Consider the following 18,055-nt stretch of genomic DNA (forward strand, 5'->3'; position numbering starts at 1 on the left):
TGCTGTAACAATTGAATTTCCCCGATGTGTGGATGAATAAAATTCTATCTAATCTAATCTCAGAAGCAAATATGTGTGTGTAAAGATAAAGTGTGTATGTGAAAAAAGAACACCCCCAGAAGATAAGACTGGAGGAGGCGGCACAGTGATTCACAGTGGCTTCGATGTCTGGATCCCTCAGAGACCGGTGCCTCGTAAATCTAGTAGATAAAAGTCGTGATGAATCTGACATGAGGCCGGTCACCAACAGACATCATGTCAGGTCACACATGGTGTGGTCACTTTGTCACACATGATACGCATAAGCAGAGATAATACAGTGGTAACAGAGGCAGGGATAATACATAGTATATTATGATTGTAAAGTATACATTACAGTATCTGCAGCAAATTACTTAAGTACTCATCATAACATAAATTAAGGTTTAATAAAATTAAAGTGAGCCAAAACACACAATGGCCTTTAATCTGGCCAATAAAAAAATTGTACGCAACAGCAACAACTGAATTATTTATACATCACGTTAGAATTTTATGAAAAAAAATCAAACAGATTTGCCACTCAGCTACTCAACACAAATGCTGAGCACGAATAGGCTCAATCTAGTTTAGGCCTGAAAGACAATGTAACACAAGAAAAGACCTGCAGCTGCCGTCGGCTGGAGAAGGAGAAACTTTATGTTACAGGTTAAAACCTGTAATTGCTGCAAGAACTGCTCTCTATATGACAAAGGGTAAATAATCATGAAATCTATTTGCAGATACTTTGACATGATGTTCATCAGAATAGAGGTGTCAAAGAAATCAGTGTTGGCAGCATTTTTTTTCTGTGTGTTATTCTAATTGCCCATCAGAGAAACATCAATAGGAATAAATCTAGAATACTGATTCAACGTTAGTGGCCCAGTATCTCACACAGAGGGGGTTTCCATCACTTCTGCAGACCCCCCCCCCCCCACCTCACTGTCATTCAGTGCAACTAAAAACCGTTTAGTGTACATGCATTATTTGGTTTAGATTTTGATGTCATATTATTATGTAATAGGCTACATCACTGAGTTTCAACGCAGAACAGCAAACATTTCTTCTGGTGATTTGTGAACCTGAAATAAGAGGATAATTAAAGAAAAGAAAAGTATTTTTCTCAGTGAAATGTTTAAAAAAATTTTGCTGTCTGGCTGCTTTATATATATAACGAATATTAAAATAATTTACTATTAAATTACAGCTTCTGAAAGTTTTGATTGTGGACAGGCACGTTTGAGGACAGCAGCACACGCAGTGGAGCGGTCCTTTAGGCGTCCCCGTTGCGTAGGAACGAAACCAGTCGGAGACTCGATGCTTCATCTACAAACTTTGAGTTCCTGGATTCACAGCCGAGAGGAGGACGCGGGACAAACTGTCCTCGTGTTATTAAAGAGTCGCTCGTGTTAAATACTCTGAGATATTCACATCATGTGTCTTTGTTGACGAAAGATTCCAGTTAGCGGTGCCTAGCTAACTGTTAGCCTCCTCCAGCTGCTGTGAGGCGGAAACGGTCCAGCGCCGAAGAGACACTTTGGGGGGAAAAAAGACAACTGGGACCAGAGGCCTTCTCTGTGATGTCCTCTCTTTCTGCTGGAGTCACTGTTTGTAGCTGTAACGAGCCACGAGCCGGTGAGATGACCGATTTCAAACCGACGCCCTGCTCAGCTAACCGGGGACAAGCCAGCTAACGCGCCCCGTCGTGGAGGACGCGGCTCAGGACACTAGGACAGACAGAGAAGCTCCCGTTGACCCGGTGGTTGCAGTGGAAGCTGTGGTGAAGGAGGAACATGGCCGGGGACGCGGACAGTCTCCCGGAACTGGACCAGGAGAAATACGATGCGGACGAACAGGTGAAGATCATCTGTCTGGGGGACAGCGCGGTGGGGAAATCCAAGTAAGTGTCGGTGAGCTGTGATTTGACCTTTACCTTTAGATCGATGATCTGTTTCCTGTGTAACTTCATGGTTTGTGTCTCCCTCCAGGTTGATGGAGAGGTTCCTCTTGGATGAATAGTATCCTTCTCTTGTCCCTTCAACTCATCTACTCTCCATGTTGCTGTGGTTCTCTTCTCTACACACTTTCTCCCCAGCATTGTTTATCTCTGTCATCCAGGCCCGTGTCGCCTTCCTTTCCTGTGTTTGTGAGATTTATAAGATTTATGATCAGAAGGCTCTGAGGAGTTTTTTGTCTCTTGTCCCAAGACGTGAACATAAATGAAACAACAAAGCATATTCAATTATAATTGATATGATCACTCCATTTAACATTTAGTGCTCAGTCCACACAGGGAGAGCTATTTAGAGATACAACTTTATCACAATCTGTTCAGGCCTGCTCTTAATCTTAATCTTCTGCTTGATTCCCAAAACTGATATTCTTTAAATAAGATATGAGTGGTTGGATTTTATGGCAGAGACAACATTGTTTTTGAACATGTTGCATAAAAAAGCTACACAAGAGCATGAAACCACAATCTTAGACATGAAGCACTCTACCACGTCAAACTTAAAGCTGAGACTCTACTATATGAATTGATTCCATACTGCATTTTAACATTCTGTATTATGATGTTAAAAACAACACCAGGCTCTGTTTGCTTGATCGATCTCCTGAGAAAGTGAAGTCAAAGTGAAGCCCTGTGGTTCAGTTCCTGTTGTTCAGAACGTGCTACATAAATCTGACTTGTCGCGACTGTATCAGCTGTAACAATGTGTGTTATCAGTTATTTTCAGGATCACATTGTATCACAGTCTGTCAAAGCTGTTACGGTCAATGTCTGCACATCACTGGGTGTCAAAGATCAAGCATGTCTTCAACAAGAGAGACAAAGATCCTTAACTCTTTGCACAGTCGTCCCCAGCAGCTGTCCACCTACGCCCTGACTCTCTACAAACACACAGCCAGTGTAGGAAACAAGACAGTAGCAGTGGGTATGTATGATGCTGTGCATCTTCTACTGGTGACAGAAAAATCATATCTGCCCAATGACACGTATTTTTGTAATCAGCAGCCTTAGGAGCATGGGTCAGACTCTGAGCTGCTTGTGCAGGGACAGACGTCTTTGACTTTTGTTTTTGATCCACAGATTTCTGGGACACAGCTGGTCAAGAGAGGTTCCAGAGCATGCACCCCTCTTACTACCACAAAGCACACGCATGCATCATGGTAAGACTCACTGCTGGCTGCACGGCCCACGTCCCCCTCAAGGGACTGAAAGGAAAGTAACAGAAAATTATAATAATCAGAGATGTTAGGAATACAATGGATGGCTGTGTTTAAAGTATACATGTAGGTGCACATTTTGTTGTTTGTGCGCTTGCTCGTCCTCGAGGCTTTTACCTCACAAATGTTACTCAGTATAGTCACATAATGGGATTTCTTCTGCATTCTACTTTCTGTTTAAGGTTTTTGACGTTCAACGGAAGATCACATACAAGAACTTGACCAACTGGTACAAGGAGCTGAGAGAGTACAGACCGGAGATACCCTGCTGTGTGGTCGCCAACAAAATCGACGGTGGGTCCGGCTGCGGAGCGTTTATACGTCCACCAGCAGTCCCCTTAAAACCAATCAAGCTGCAGTACAGTACACACACCTAAGTTAGTCCCCTAGATATCCCTGATTTATTTCACAAAGATTTCATTCTCTGTGAAAAGTTGTGACTTTAAATAATCATTCTATCTTGTGACGTTAAAGAAAGTTGAAAAAAAAATAAATTAAATTCATCCGCTCCAGAATTTTATTTGTCCTTTCTGGGCCTATCCTTCCACCAAGTTCTGTAGAAATCCATTCATTAGTTTTTGTGTAATCCTGCTGACAAACAACCAAACCTCCCTTGGGGATTTCAACATGTTATTTGTTTGATTTGTGTTCATTATTCACATTTGCTCTATTTTTTTTAAATCACAAAGTTGACTCTAGAACTGCAGATGTAAAGACGTGTGTTTTTTCTTGTGTGCAGCTGATTTGAAGGTGACCCAGAGAAGCTTCAGCTTCGGGAAGAAGCAAGGACTCCCGTTCTACTTTGTGTCTGCTGCTGACGGGACCAACGTAGTCAAGGTTTGAACTTTATTCTCCCGCAGTCTCAATGGTAGTGATCCAGGAGTTCAGGCTCATCAGTAGTTTCACGGTTCACACTGTGTCACTTTACTACCACACACAACTCTCCTTTTATAACTGAGTCAAATGAGTTCATCCTGTAATTCAGTGTAAGCTCATCAACGTTGTTGACCACATAGCTGCCTGATCGTTTTCTGTCACAACAGATGTTCAGAGAGACGATCAAGAGAGCGGTGGAATACAAGCAAAACCCCAGCGACTTCATGGATGAAGTGATGCAAGAGTTAGAGGTACACGTCTCTGAATACTCAAACAGTCTGAGCTGGCATGGGCTCAACTTCAGCTGCTGTACTTGTAACTGAATGATGTTTGAAGAATATAACAGAAAAAGGTTGTAATGCCATTGTTTCTTTGTCTATAGAATGTTTTTTCATATTCTTCCTCAAAACCTGCTTCTTTAAACTCAACACAATTCACTTTTCTGTTCATGAAATATAATCAATAATCTGCTTTTGTGTTTATAACCAAAACCATGTATTTAAGTCAGTTTCTCTCCCTCATCCTACAGAACTTTGACCTGGAGAAGAAGGAAGAGAATTCAGAAGCCGATGAAGATGGATTAAAAGTCGAGAGTCCTGAGTTGGCCTGACAGATTTGAGTTTTTTACAATTCCTCTCGTCATCTCATGGATTATTTCTCCTCCTCCGGAGTGGATGCTGCAAATAGACCATGATTTTAGTGAAAATGTCAGAGAGCTCTGATTCTCAGTGATGTAATTTGTGGTCTGCTTTAATCACTATTGAATTGTTGCTACTACTGGAGCGTGGCTGACCTTAGGCTCGAGGTCACCGTCCCACAGACAGGAACCACACCTGGTGGGATGATCAGGATCGGTGTTGCTGAGCAGGTTCCTTTAGCTTCCATTTGTAACATCATCACTTTTAAACATATCTACTTTTGTAACAGGAGAAAATCCCTTAGTGAAGCTCAATGTTTGTTTCAGCGTGAATTACTTTGTGTCGTGTAATGTGAATGTGAAGCATCGAAAAACCAACTTGCACAGAGAAAGGAGAACGTGTGATTATGAATTTGCTGCTGTTCTCCGTGTTTGTCTGTAGTGTTGTGAGCGGTGTCAGCAGGGAGCCGTGTCTGTTGGCTGCGTCTGTTGCTTTCATTCTATTATGTAAAGTCTGTTTTTTCAGTGTCCTTCAAATGATTTTAATTGTATCATAGAGACATGTGATCACGGCTCTATTTCCAAGAGCACGTTGTAGATGCACCTGTCAGTCTTTTAATGTGAAAGCAGACTGTTTGTAAAAATGGACGACACTACGGCTCCACAGAAGTGAAGCCACAGCGTACCGACCCCCTTGTGGCTGGCTATTGTATAAGTCATAAATTCTGCCTCCTCCATGTTAGCCAATGGGACATGGAGCAAACTAAAAGTCTAATTTTTCCCCAAGCAGGTTTCTGTCATTTAACTTGACTTAAAAAATGTGATGATCGACAGCTGAGACTCTCACAATTGGTCAAGAAAGTCTTTTGGCAGAGTGTTGGGGGGGAGGAGAGGAGAGACACACACGTCGTCCATCTTTATAGATAGAATGCGTACGAGTGGACATCAACTGAATCGTACTCTTACACAGGTCACATCCTTGTGTAATGTTGAGTATTCACAGATGAGTTTGAGGTGTTTGCACATTCATCCATATCAGCAGGAACGTTGCTGTGACGATGTTTTAAACCTGTTTTCTGGCAGAAGAATCCGTGTGAAGGGTGAAACACACGATTCTGTTATTTCTACATGTTTAAGATGTACACAGAAACCCTGGATGTATATTTTCTGTTTGTATTTGACTGTATTGTGTGAAATTTACAATAAATCACACTGGAACATAGTTTGAATACTGAACCACTAAATTAGCAGGGACAAGAATTTGACGCAGGTCATGTTTTAATTATAAATTTATTACATAATATAACAAACATATATCTCTGTGATGGAGATATCCTGGGCAACATCTCAGATCTTGCCTCAGACTTCACTGTCACCCTTTCTCGGAGTATTACTAGGTAGCTTCTTGCGTGCTCTCGGTTCAACTTTCAAGTTTTTTGCGTATTGAAATCGTATCAGTAATGCGTCACTCGCTTGGAGAATAGTTTGATGATTTTCCTGCTCGTCAGATGCCGAGAAGGGGACGTGACCCCTGTGAGACAAGGCTGAGGTGTTGCAGCGATACGTCCACCATTCTAAACTTCACAGTGCAAACAAGGAGAAAACCAACAATGAAAGAAAAAAACCCTTTCATGATTAGATCACTGGTTCCGGTGAGTGACCGGAGCCCAGTGGGTTTTTAAAAACTGCTCCCCCTACACTATGTAGATTGTGCTTTGTTGATTAGAAAATAAGACAAAGATAAACCCCCTCGTTGAACTTATTTGACCTAATGACGTGTAAATCTGTTACACGCTGCTCATTTTGCATCTGTTAATTTGGTAAACTTACACAACAACCCAACCAGGTATTCACTACAGCATTGTGGCTCCTCAGCACATCAGCCTGTGTGAGTCCAGACTGCACATGTCATCTCTTTGTATTTATAGGGGAACAGTAAGTCAAGCCGGATAATAACCTTCATCATCACAGTAAAATCAAGCAGTTTTGATACTTTGTCTCAATGTTAAATAGAAACCATGTTGTTGCAAAGCTCACAGGTAAGATACACACAGGATACATGTGTATATATACATTTATCATATACACATATATCCTGTATCTTCAGAAAAGAATAACAATGACTGTATTTCCACCTGTCGGAAATACTGAAGGATCTCACAAATGTCTGTAGTTCTCAAGATTTCCAGGAGATGGCACCATATTATTGAGTCTAACAGCTCAAGAATGCTGTAACTAAGATAGTCCTAAAGCAAAGACAAATATACAGTTAAAAGTTTATTTTTTGGCACATTTTTTTTCTTTGTGTCGTTTCCTCCTCACTGGGTCACCTCATATAGCATAACCCAAAAAAACTCAGAAACCCAATGTCTGAAAAAGGAAAAAGGAGTGCTGCCAGACAGAGTGGAGGGTAAGGAGCGCAAATGCCATCTGGGAATGGGCGTACAAAACAGTGACTGTGCACAGACTTCAGCTACACACTTCCAAGGTGAGTTACAGTAAGAAAATGTTAACAATGGTTTGGTTTCATTCAGTATCCCCTGGGTGATCGCGCTCCCTCTTTCTGCCCCTCCCTTCCTCTGGGGCAGGACAGTCCACGTCTGAAGATGCCGCTCAGAACGAAACATGAAAACAATTATGTTCGGTCTGGAGTCGAAGGTGAGTGTGTGCATTGTTCTGTATATGTGTGTACCTATTGTCTGTGTGCGTGTTTGTGTGACACAGCCACTGCCGGGAATCTCTGATCGTATCACAGTAAGGCTATAGTGGACTAACTTCAGTGATGTGAACCCTAGTAATCAACCACACACTCTCTCACTGTCATGTGTATCCTCATCGACACTCTCACACACACACAAAATGGAAACATGCATCTGCACACATTCACACAGCTGTAAACACGCTGAGGAGGAGCGACCGCACACACACACAGAGATTCAGGGAATCCAGATGCACGCATGCGCTTGAACGATGGGGTGGCTTTTAATGTTAGCACCTTGTCACCTTGTTTTGTGCAAATCATCCCCTAGTTCATAGTTCAGAGTTCAAAAGTTCAAGAGTTCATAGAAAGAATAAAATCTGCTCACCTTTTCCAGAGGTGATTAACTATGCATATATGCCAAACATTCATATATAGATCTATATACTTTTTGTTTTTCAAAAATTTATATGAAATCTATCGTATATACATTGCTTGTGATCTTTAAAAAAAAAAGAAGAAACATTTGTAGTTTGTTCATTTTTACAAGTGTCAGTATGTTTAGAATGGACAGGATATCAGTTTTTTCTTTTTCCGTCACTCTAAAATTCAAATGAGTGAAGAAATTTAAGTATCATGTTTCACACGCTACAAAATCAACCCCCCCAGTGTCTGAGGGTAACAAATCAACACACACACAAAAAAATAATAATCAAACAACCCTTAACAAAAACAAGTCCAAATGAGTTTGAGGACAAAAACACTGGAGTCAGAAATTAAAATAATCAGTGAGGTCACAGTGAGGCAGTGAGTGCTATTCCTACAACCCAGATACCACGTTATATTCACAACCTGCTTTTACAAACTGTTCAAAAGAAGAGAAAAGATAAATGTACACAACTCACCGCCAGGAAGGAGTGCCGTGGCGTCCTGCTGCTGTATGGAGGTGGTTTTGTGGTAATAGAGGAAATGGATAAAATGCTTTGTTGTTGTCGTGAATAAAACTCACTGTTTCTCACTGCCAGCAGAAGCTACTCATGAGTACAATTATAGATTTTATATTGTTAAAGGAAAATTCAGTTTTTGTTCCTGTTTTTTTTTTTTTTTTATATTTACAACCTGGGTCTTATGGTAAAAGTTCTGGCTGCTGCTGTTAATGATAATATTTTACTCACTAAGTAAATTGCAGAGATACAGAGAAGCAGCGATGTAGCAAGACACTGACAGGTTGTAAAAATACTGAATTTTCTTTAAGACCTTACAGAAGAGTTCCCATCCCCAGGGCCTGATGAGCCACATTTCCAGTCGTCTCTTTTCAGATTCTGTACGTCCAGGTCATTTGAGGCCTTGTGTGGCAAGTTTTTTTGTTGGTTAGATTTTAAGGGAAATAATAAATTTAAGCCAAATTTATTCAGGTTCACACACTTAACTGGTTCCATTATCTAGGAAAATTAAATCTTTACAAGATGTCTGCCCTACATCCGCAGTCATTTCCTCTCTGCAATTGATGAGAAAAACCCCAATGTTTCCGTTTCCTGACCTGCTTTCAGACCTCGTGCAGCTCAGTCTGAGAAGCATCCTCAGGGGTCGCAGGATGGAAATTTCTTCACTAGCCGTCTAACGTTTTTGACAATGCTGTGGTGTTAAAATGTCCTTGCAGGTAAGAATTTGAAGTGATGATAAAACAGCCAACAACCCCTCCATGCTAGTGCCCCAAACTTCCATCTCTGAGTGATTAACAGGCATAAGATGACGACCCCCCCCCCCCCCCCTGTCTAATCAGTTGGATAAATCCGAGACGCTGGTGAGCTCTGAAGCAGAAGAGGCGGTGGGGATGGGTGTCACGTGCGGCCTCAGCCTCACATTACGGGATGCCCTTTAGTATGAAGGAAGACTGTAAGAAAAATAAAAACAAACGACAAACTCTCTGTTCAACACCATGATGCAACTTGTCATGCTACGGTTCAAGATAGGGTGACCATATGGAAAATTGTATATCTATGACAAAAAATTTAATTTCCATATCTATATACTTTTTCTTTAAAATATATATATTTATATATATGTATATAATTGGTAGAAATGAGTAAACTATTGGTGGAATAAATTTAAAGATTTCTCTTTGCCCTCTATACTAAAAACCAAAAACAGGCGAAGATTAATTTATTACATTTCCGCTTTGCGACATTGTCTTTTCTTCTGAAAGCTATATTTAGATACATATATATCATATTATATAATACCTATATATAATATTCCCTTTGGAAAAACCAAAAAATTGATTATGAAAAAAGCCACGAGTGTTGGTTAAACATTCTCCAAATATAATAGATAGCACAGTCTGGGTACCAAGGCGGAGGGGTTTTCTCCCGTGGTTTACTTGGTGGAGCTCCACCTCTGGGCTCGAAAGTCTTCGGTTTAAAAACAACAGCAGGTTATAGAGACGACACACCTCGTCAGAGCTGTGTCAACACTACGTCCTTAGTCGCGTGTTCATCACTGTTGATCTCTGTAGAAATTATTTGAAAGGCAACTGAGATCTGTGTTTGGAACAAAATCTCTTCCTCCTCCTCCTCCTTTACTCAAACTTCGAAGGCCTTCAAAGGCCTGGTGGATGGCGGGACAGAGGTAGAGAAGGAGAGGAGGGAACAGTGAACGTGTGGGTGTTAGTCAGGGACCAACTGAAGCTTTCACTAATCAAATTTTAAATTGGAGCTCATGTAATTCTGCTCGGTAAAGAAACACCAGAGCCCATTTTGAAGTCTGATCTGATGTGGGCGAGGAGTTGGGCAGATACAAAGGGCCGAGTAGAGCGTTGACTCCTCGTCTTCAGTGCAGTGCCAGGTGCAGGGTATTTATGCAGGATGGGAAGGAAAAGTGTCACTAAGGACCATAAGTAAACATTAGTGATGAAGAAAATAAAAGCAGCCAGAGTAAAAGAGGAGCGTTAATTATCTGTTCTCTTTTCTGTCCTTTCAATAGCTCTGTATCTTCCCAGTTCAATCCGAATCTTCCTCTCCAACTGTTGCTCTGTCCCCAGGCAGGGGTCAACTCTCCAGAAGCAGTTTCAGTGCTCGTTCAATGTTCATGCGATGTCCAACTCGTGTCACTCCCAGTTCTGCAAAGTCGTCCTTGGTCAGAGCTGGAAGATGAGAGCCTTCGATCTCATGTTCCTGAAACCCTGCTCTGTGCTCACCCAGGTTGATGCTATCCAACCAGTCTCCGACGTCGTACTTGTTCCAGAGGTGAAGGGGTTTTTGGTGGAAGGGCCGCAGGGCTAAAAGTGGTGAACCCAGCCCTGGTGAATGGGAGGGTGAGGGGGAAGGGGAGCGAGAGCGGGCACGGGCGCTGGAGCTCCTCATGACAAAGCGGACCTCTTTAGGCTCCTGGGGCAGGCTGAGGCTGGAGGATTTGAGGATGGTTTGCGGTGGTGTTGTTGGTGAGGGAGGCAGGCCGTAGCCTGAAAATCTTCCAAGGGGGTCGCCCCGATCAGGCGAGCCTGAACCTGGGCTGAGGGTGCGTCGGGTGACGGGATAACGGCTTCCAGGGCGGATGGCGAATGTGGTGCCATAACTTCGTTGAGAAATGGTGTGGAGCTCGCCTAGGCTGCTGAAAAGTCTGGCGGGAGACAGAGACAGAGAGAGGGATTCAGGAAAACCACGGAGATGAAAGTGATGAAAATGAAAATAGGGTAGAAGAAAAGAAGATAGAGCTTTAGCAACGACAGTGTGAATCAGTTATTGTAGGATAAAGAATACTGACTGTTAGAAAGACCAAGCTAGTTTCACATCAAAGCAACATCAAAGCAGGAAGATAGATTCAATGGTAGTAACATTATGAGAATATTTCAAGCGCAGGGTACAAATCTTTTTACTCCTTAGTCATGAAAAATCACTTTGGACTCACATCATGATTTCATGTTACACATGAACTGTACAAGAAAATAAATAACATTTGACAATTAAACTGTAATTCACGATCCTCAGTCCTGTAATGAATATAACCTACTGCCTGTTACGGAACACTGTAGCCTGCCTGATGTGATTTCTATTAATTACTCTAAATTCGTATATTTAATGTGATACAAATACAGTAACACATGCACACACATGTACAGTTCACACACTCAACTGCTGCTACTAAAGAACATGTGGAGGCACACAGAGAAGAATCTTTTCCAAAGCCTAATTCAATTACATAATTGCTTATTTACCTCAGCGGTCAGCTGACACTCACTTCAATACATAGGTCTACATTTAGAGAATCTCAATGACAAATCTCATTAGTACCTGCAGCATGTAGAAGAGGGGCTGAACTAATATAAACCGATACTGCAGCAACAGCCACTCTGCCCTCTGACAAGTGCTGGTTAATCTATAATTTCTAACCCTCTTTTGAAAAACAATAGAAGTGAGAGAGAACTATGGATACTGTATACTATTACTATATGCTACGGAGGAAAGGATGATCAGAAAGGAGAAGTGTGATGCATTAGAGGTTTAGGCTAACATAAAAGTTTTGATCAGCTTGATGCAGGCAGGGAGACACATAAAGGGGAGGCCTAAAGAGTTGGTGCAATGGTGTCCGTTTTATTCATGCATGTTAGTAAGTGTCCCATGTTCAGGTGTTGGCGCAGGATTTCCCTCTCCTGTGTTTGAAACTTTTGACATGGGTGAGCTTTGAACTAAAGAGTGTAATGGAACAAAGGTAGGCAGAGCACAGGCTGGAAAAAATGATCAAACTACAAGGGAGCCGACGGATATGAGATGAGCTCCATGCGCACTTACACAGTCGTCCTGCCCTCCTGGGCGCACAGTCAGTTCTAGACCAATCAGATCAGAGCAGCAGGGCGGAGCATGCAAGGTGAGCAGAGAGAGAGCAATGGGAGAGAATGTTAGCATCACACCATGAGACGCAGCCTTCCAACCAGACTTCAACCGACTCTGCTGTCTGTGACAAGTCTTGTGTATGTGCACAGGCGGGACTGTGTGAGTGTGGCAGTGAGAACACGTATGCTCATACAGTGTATATTTAAATGTGTGTGGGGTGGTGTTGCTGCAACATGACAAAGACAGCAGAGTAGGCCTCCGCACTGGTAGGTCTGACCACTGGGCTACATGAGAGATAAATGCGCAAACTATTCAAATATCAAACACTGCACAAAGAAAACAAAAACACAAACAAACAAATAAAAATAAAAAAAGGAGGGCACATGTCCCTTCACTTCTGTGGTTGATTTTGAAATGACGTGGGCTTAAAGAACTGCAAAGTACAAATTATTAATTTACTTTTGTATATGCTGCCTTATATGTATGTCTATACGTATTGGCTCATAAAGTAATACAACATATTCTGCTTTGTTTTAGCATGATTTAAGTAACCTACAGTATCAAATAATAAACAGTCAGGGAACCATGGCCATCCTCAACACAATCACCGAAAAACAAAAACAAAGTTATGCAAATTACATAAACAGAGAAAAACAGAAAAACCAAAGAGCAAAACTGAAATAAAACAAAAACCACAGGTTTCTAAACCGCCCAAAGCTATGAAACACAGCATGTGAACAAGGTGGATACAAGCGACAAAATACAGCAGCATATGATGTTTCTGAAGGAGGTTTAAATGAGGTACAATGTGCCTGGAGTGGGAGATGGAAGAACATTACAGGGGTGCTGCGATGAAGTGGAGGTGAGCAGACAAAAAATGCAGAGATAGAGAGAGTGAGAGAAATAATGGTGTGCATGTTCATCTAAGTCACAGCCGAGGGCAATCAACTGTCAGAATGAAGATGGCAGGGTTGATTTTGATTGCACCATCTCTGGGAAGAGTCCAGTCAGAACTGTGTTACATGATATGTTCTATTTAATATCATGGTCACCTTCTCCATCCAGGGATCATGATGGTGTTGTGGTGTGTTCATGATGGTACAAATCAATGAGTGAGTCACATAATGGCTACAGTACATAATTAATTTGTGGTCAGTGGTCACCGAAGCAATGCATTGGGAATGTAAAAGATGCGTATAAGTCGTTAACAATGAAAAGTTAAAGCTCATATGTTTGTTCTTGTTTTTAAAGAACCAGTCCTTTGAATAACACTGATGCATTAACAGAGGCACTGACGGTAAATATTGCCAATTTCCTGACCAAGCCGATCAGGAAAGACCATTAATTAGTTGTTCTCTTTTGATCAGTCCTAGAAAATACTATGTCTGAAACAACTATATTAGTAATTTTGTGGACAGATGGATTGAAACAAAAACTTGAAAATTCGGTTTCAGGTCGGTGAAGTTCAAGACAAAAGCTCCACCTGCAATCTTCTCAATCTTAGCTTGTCTATCTATCTCTTTGAGCTTCATCTTGATCAGCAGTGAAGTCAAGTGATCGTTAAAGTTCCCACACACTATTCAGAGATGAATACAAAGCAACAAAAATCAACCAGAACTGCATCTGAACAGTACTTACAAACTATTGAGCTCTTTTATAGCCACATGCTAAAACTGAGACAGATGAATCACAACATCTCTCCTAAAAAGATCATTAACACTAACATCAGTTTATGTCAATTTCATGGCTGATTATACTACAACAGACAACCACAAAAATATTCAATCTCAAGCATCAGTTTGTTTCTCCCCAGTAACCCACCAATCCATAAAAACACAACCGGGCTGAGGCAGGTTATTGTTCACCTGAGAAAAATCCTAAAGAGTAGATCAAAACAGAAAAACTCCATTTATGTGGCACCTCAGCACTACTGACAAGGTCAGGACATTGTCTGGTCGCCTTGTCAGTACCAAAGCCAAGATTGTGCAGGGATGGTTTTAACATGACACACCATTATAGTTCAGTCGTGTTCAAATACTTTTATTACATCCTTAAATCTTTGAGCTTATCACTGACATCACTGTGGGATGTGGGGAGAGTGATAAAAAAAAGGAAAGTACAGTTTCTACATCAGTGACGGCTACAAAGAGCTGTGGATATAAGGATGTATTATGTGTTATTTGAACAAGGACTCTAAGGTCAAGGGAAAACTGTAAGGGAAGCTACAAGCAGGGCCAAAGGTTAAAATCCAACAGTGAGAGTGTGTGAGATGAGGAGAAGCTTTAAGGAAGTGCATGACTTCAAACCCAGTTACCTTGTTTGCACCAACATATTATCTACTACACACCCACACACAAACTTTCTGACAACTACTATCTACTGTATGTACTTAACAACACAGGTCATTTAACAGGAGGCCAACCTGTATCGATGGAAACAAGAAGATGAGATCTGGGACCAGAGCCATCAACTGTAGTACTACTGTATACCGTATCACTAAAATCAGTAATTCTGGCACAACAACCTTTTATTCCTCGCTAATTCTTATTTTGAAAGATTTTGAAAGACTCTCATGGTGCAAACAAGGTAACAAATAATATTTATAAGAAAATCAATCAAACAAAACTTATAAAAGGGTTGTTCTCTTTCAATGGGATTAGTTGGCTGGTTAGGACAAAAATATATTTGAAGAGGTTTTGTTTTACCCTATTTTCTATAACCATAAGGTTTACTCTCTTCGGTGTCCTCACATCTGCAGAGATATAAACAACTTGATTGTATTTTCAGGTAAGGTTAACAGACATAAAAAAAAAAAACACTTCAGATAACCCTGATGTCACTGCGTAAACAAGTTAGTCTTTGCTTCATGTGTTTTATATCAGTCATGTTGCAACATATTGTAGAGTCAACAAAAAGGTAGAGAGTTGATTTTTGTTGCAAATCCCTTTGGTGCCCTCTAATTATCACTGATAATCACAGCAATAATTATTCACATATTTTAAATGCGACTAAAATGGTATCATGCACCAAAATAAATCTTTAAGACAATGAATTTAACTCTGCCTCTTGGTATCTTCCTTTCCAGAGAAATATACACAATTTCCGGCAAAAAAGATATTCTGTATTTTTGTTTTTAAACAATTGTTGAAAGCCTCTGTGTTTGAAATGTTTCATCAAATAAACTTGTATTGCAAGTAGGCATAAAGTAATGAAATATTTAACTTAGTGTCAAGTATTTAAATTGAAATGAATTAAAAATCATTGTCTCTGAGATTTGGCACTTGAACTGCTTTTTTGGATTGTAAAAAGCAATCAAAAAAGTAATTAATTATTATTATCAGTCGACGCAACCATTTGTTCCATCACTCAGAGTTAAACCCAGTTTTGCGGAAGATTTGACTTGATTTGTTCTTACCTGGCACCTGCGACAGGTGACTTCCTCCCTGGGTCAAGTGATGCGCCCAGTGGTTCCTCTCCTAGTGATCTAGTGTCTTTATTTAGCTGCTGGAGTCGTGAACTGAGCTCCCCTATAACAGATGGTTTTGCTCCCTCATCTGCACCCAGCCCCAGTCCGAGCCCACCAAGATTACCCAAACTCCCAATACCTAGCCCCACTCCTGGCCCACGGGGTTCCACTGGGTCTCCCCATAGCTTGGACCTCCGCTGGAAGAGGTAGCGCGGCTTGGTGGGACCTAGTCCAGTCACTGAGGCTGAACCACCTAAGGGGAGCCCAGCTCCTCCTGCCGCGGCAGCAGCCAAGGCAGCAGCCTGTTGCTGTGACAGCAGCTCACTGTCAGAGCTCTGCTTCAGCAGAGGGTCCCTGAAGGTGACAGGGCCTTTACTGCCACCTATCTGGGACTTAAGTCGAGGCTTAGGAGGCACTGGCGGCTTGTCGAGCACAAAAGTCTGTCCTTCAGCATAGGAGGTATGGGTGGTGTGAGTGTCGGCAGGCTCGCCGCTTTCTGAGGACAACGTGGACATGCTGGAAACTGTGGAGACGGTGCTGGTGGTCTCGAGATGGTGGTCTCGCTCTCTGTCACTTGAGCTGCGCGTGTCAGCCTCCTCCACGCCTGAGTCGGCCGCAGAGCCAGACTCGCCCACCGGTGGGGGCTCCCGAGGGTAAAAGGTCTTCCCTGAGACAGCTGCTGCACTGGGTGGTGGTGGGGGCTTGGGAGCCTGATGCTGGGTGGGGGTCACAGTCGGGGTTGTTGGGGTAGAGGGAGTTTGGGATGTTGGTATTGCAGGGGCTGTGGGAGGGGTGGCAGGTTTAGCTGGGGACACTGGAGTCTCCTTTGCCCGTGCCAGTAGCCCATTAGCAAACTCATCTGGTGGTGGAACGACTCCAATCTTCCGTAGCTCCTCTCTTGTTTCCTCATCACTTGAGGACAAAATTACAGGAGGCAGTGTCACTGTGTACGGATCCACATCTTCCTCGGAGCTTCCCTGAACCAGACTCTTGTCTTGGGCAGGACTTGCAGGATGCTGAGTTTGAGGCAGGAGCTTGGGCTGGGAGGCTGTGGGACTGGGAGATTTAGCCCGTGGACTTGGAGATTTGCTGGGCTCAATTGAAGCAGGGGCAGGGGTCTGTTCTATTTCTGAGCCTACCCCAACAGCCTGGCCATTACTGGTGGCATGAACCATAATGAGTCCTGCTGTCTTTTGCTGCGATGTATCCATAATACTGATCAACATACTTTTTTTATCCTCTAGTCTTTTCTCCTCCTTTCTCTCCTCTACTCTGGCCTCCATCTCCTGCCGAAACGATACAGGTGACTGTGAGGGGGCCCACTGCTTAGTAGGCTGGTGAACTAAAATGGATGCTGGGGAGGCTCCAACTCCATACCCTGCTGCCTTGGTGTTTTTGGGAGAGAAAGGGGGAGATGTAGGTGCCCCTTCATGTGGAGACTCTTTGGTCTGAGCGTCAATGAATATTATGCCCTGGCCTACCCGCTCCTGTTTAGTCCTAGGCTCTGGGCTGCTAGTTGGGGACTGGGTCAGTGCCCTCTCCCTTGCGGCCAGCGCAAGAGCAAGTGGTGAGTTTGGGTCGAGGGGTTTTCCTGTGAGCGGATGAATGAAAGTGGTCCCACTAGGTGAGGGGCTCAGGGCCAAGGCAGGCGGAGGCAGGTGACCCAGCTCTCTGGTGAGCAATCGCTCATCAATGGAGTGAGACTGAGTCAGAGAGGGGGCATCGCAGCTGGTGGAAGATGCCCCCTCCATGGTACCAACAGAAAGGAAGACTGTGGATTTCCTCCGTTCTTCTAGGCGGCGCTCACGATCTTTTACTGCTCCAGCAATTGCTGCAGCAAAGGGGCCCTTACCCTGAAACATCATCTCTCCCTGGGCACGCAAACGTTCTCGCTCTGCCATCAGCTGCTGCTGGTAGTAGTCTGCACGGCTGGTGTGTGTATGCCCATGGGTATATTGGTGTCGTCCTGAGGGTGAGCTGTCTCTGGAGTGGGCAGCAGCTAAGGCCAAACTAGCTTTTTCTTGTGCATCTTCCACCTGCAGTAGTAAAACAAATTTAACCAGACATGTAAAGGTCAAAAGATCCTTAGTACTCAAAATTAAAGGTTCAGTGTATAGGATTTAGTGAGATCTAGTGGTGAAGTTGCATATTGCAGCTGAATACCCCTCACCTCACCCTCCCTTTTCCTAGCATGAAAGAGAGGGCCGTAAGGAAGACCAGCTCCCGATGTAAATGTAAAGAGCAAATTTTGGGGTAAAGAAAACAACAATTCTTACAATTTAGGTTATTACACAGTATTG

The 18,055-nt window shown here is 42.6% G+C and overlaps 2 protein-coding genes across 3 annotated transcripts in view; one reads left to right on the plus strand and one right to left on the minus strand.

Annotated features, from left to right (window-relative positions):
- The first annotated feature begins 1,303 nt into the window (after window positions 1-1,303).
- rabl2 (RAB, member of RAS oncogene family-like 2) lies at window positions 1,304-5,984 on the plus strand. The gene is made up of 8 exons (XM_062390884.1): window positions 1,304-1,921; window positions 2,010-2,039; window positions 2,878-2,957; window positions 3,113-3,192; window positions 3,432-3,543; window positions 3,989-4,086; window positions 4,293-4,376; window positions 4,655-5,984. The coding sequence occupies exons 1-8, from the start codon at window positions 1,815-1,817 to the stop codon at window positions 4,733-4,735; spliced, it is 672 nt and encodes a 223-aa protein (XP_062246868.1). The 5' UTR covers window positions 1,304-1,814; the 3' UTR covers window positions 4,736-5,984.
- A 49-nt stretch (window positions 5,985-6,033) lies between these two features.
- The window catches only part of shank3a (SH3 and multiple ankyrin repeat domains 3a), a 175,690-nt gene continuing 163,668 nt past the window's right edge, over window positions 6,034-18,055 (minus strand). For both annotated transcript variants that reach the window (XM_062390464.1, XM_062390465.1), the window contains 2 exons: window positions 15,705-17,791; window positions 6,034-11,078 (listed from right to left, as the gene is read on the minus strand). In XM_062390464.1, coding sequence (XP_062246448.1) covers window positions 10,508-11,078; window positions 15,705-17,791 — 2,658 coding nt within the window. In that variant the 3' untranslated portion in view covers window positions 6,034-10,507. The remainder of the gene's footprint in view (window positions 11,079-15,704; window positions 17,792-18,055) is intronic.

This window comes from Platichthys flesus, chromosome 6, assembly GCF_949316205.1.
Source record: "Platichthys flesus chromosome 6, fPlaFle2.1, whole genome shotgun sequence".
Taxonomy (NCBI): Eukaryota; Metazoa; Chordata; class Actinopteri; order Pleuronectiformes; family Pleuronectidae; genus Platichthys; species Platichthys flesus.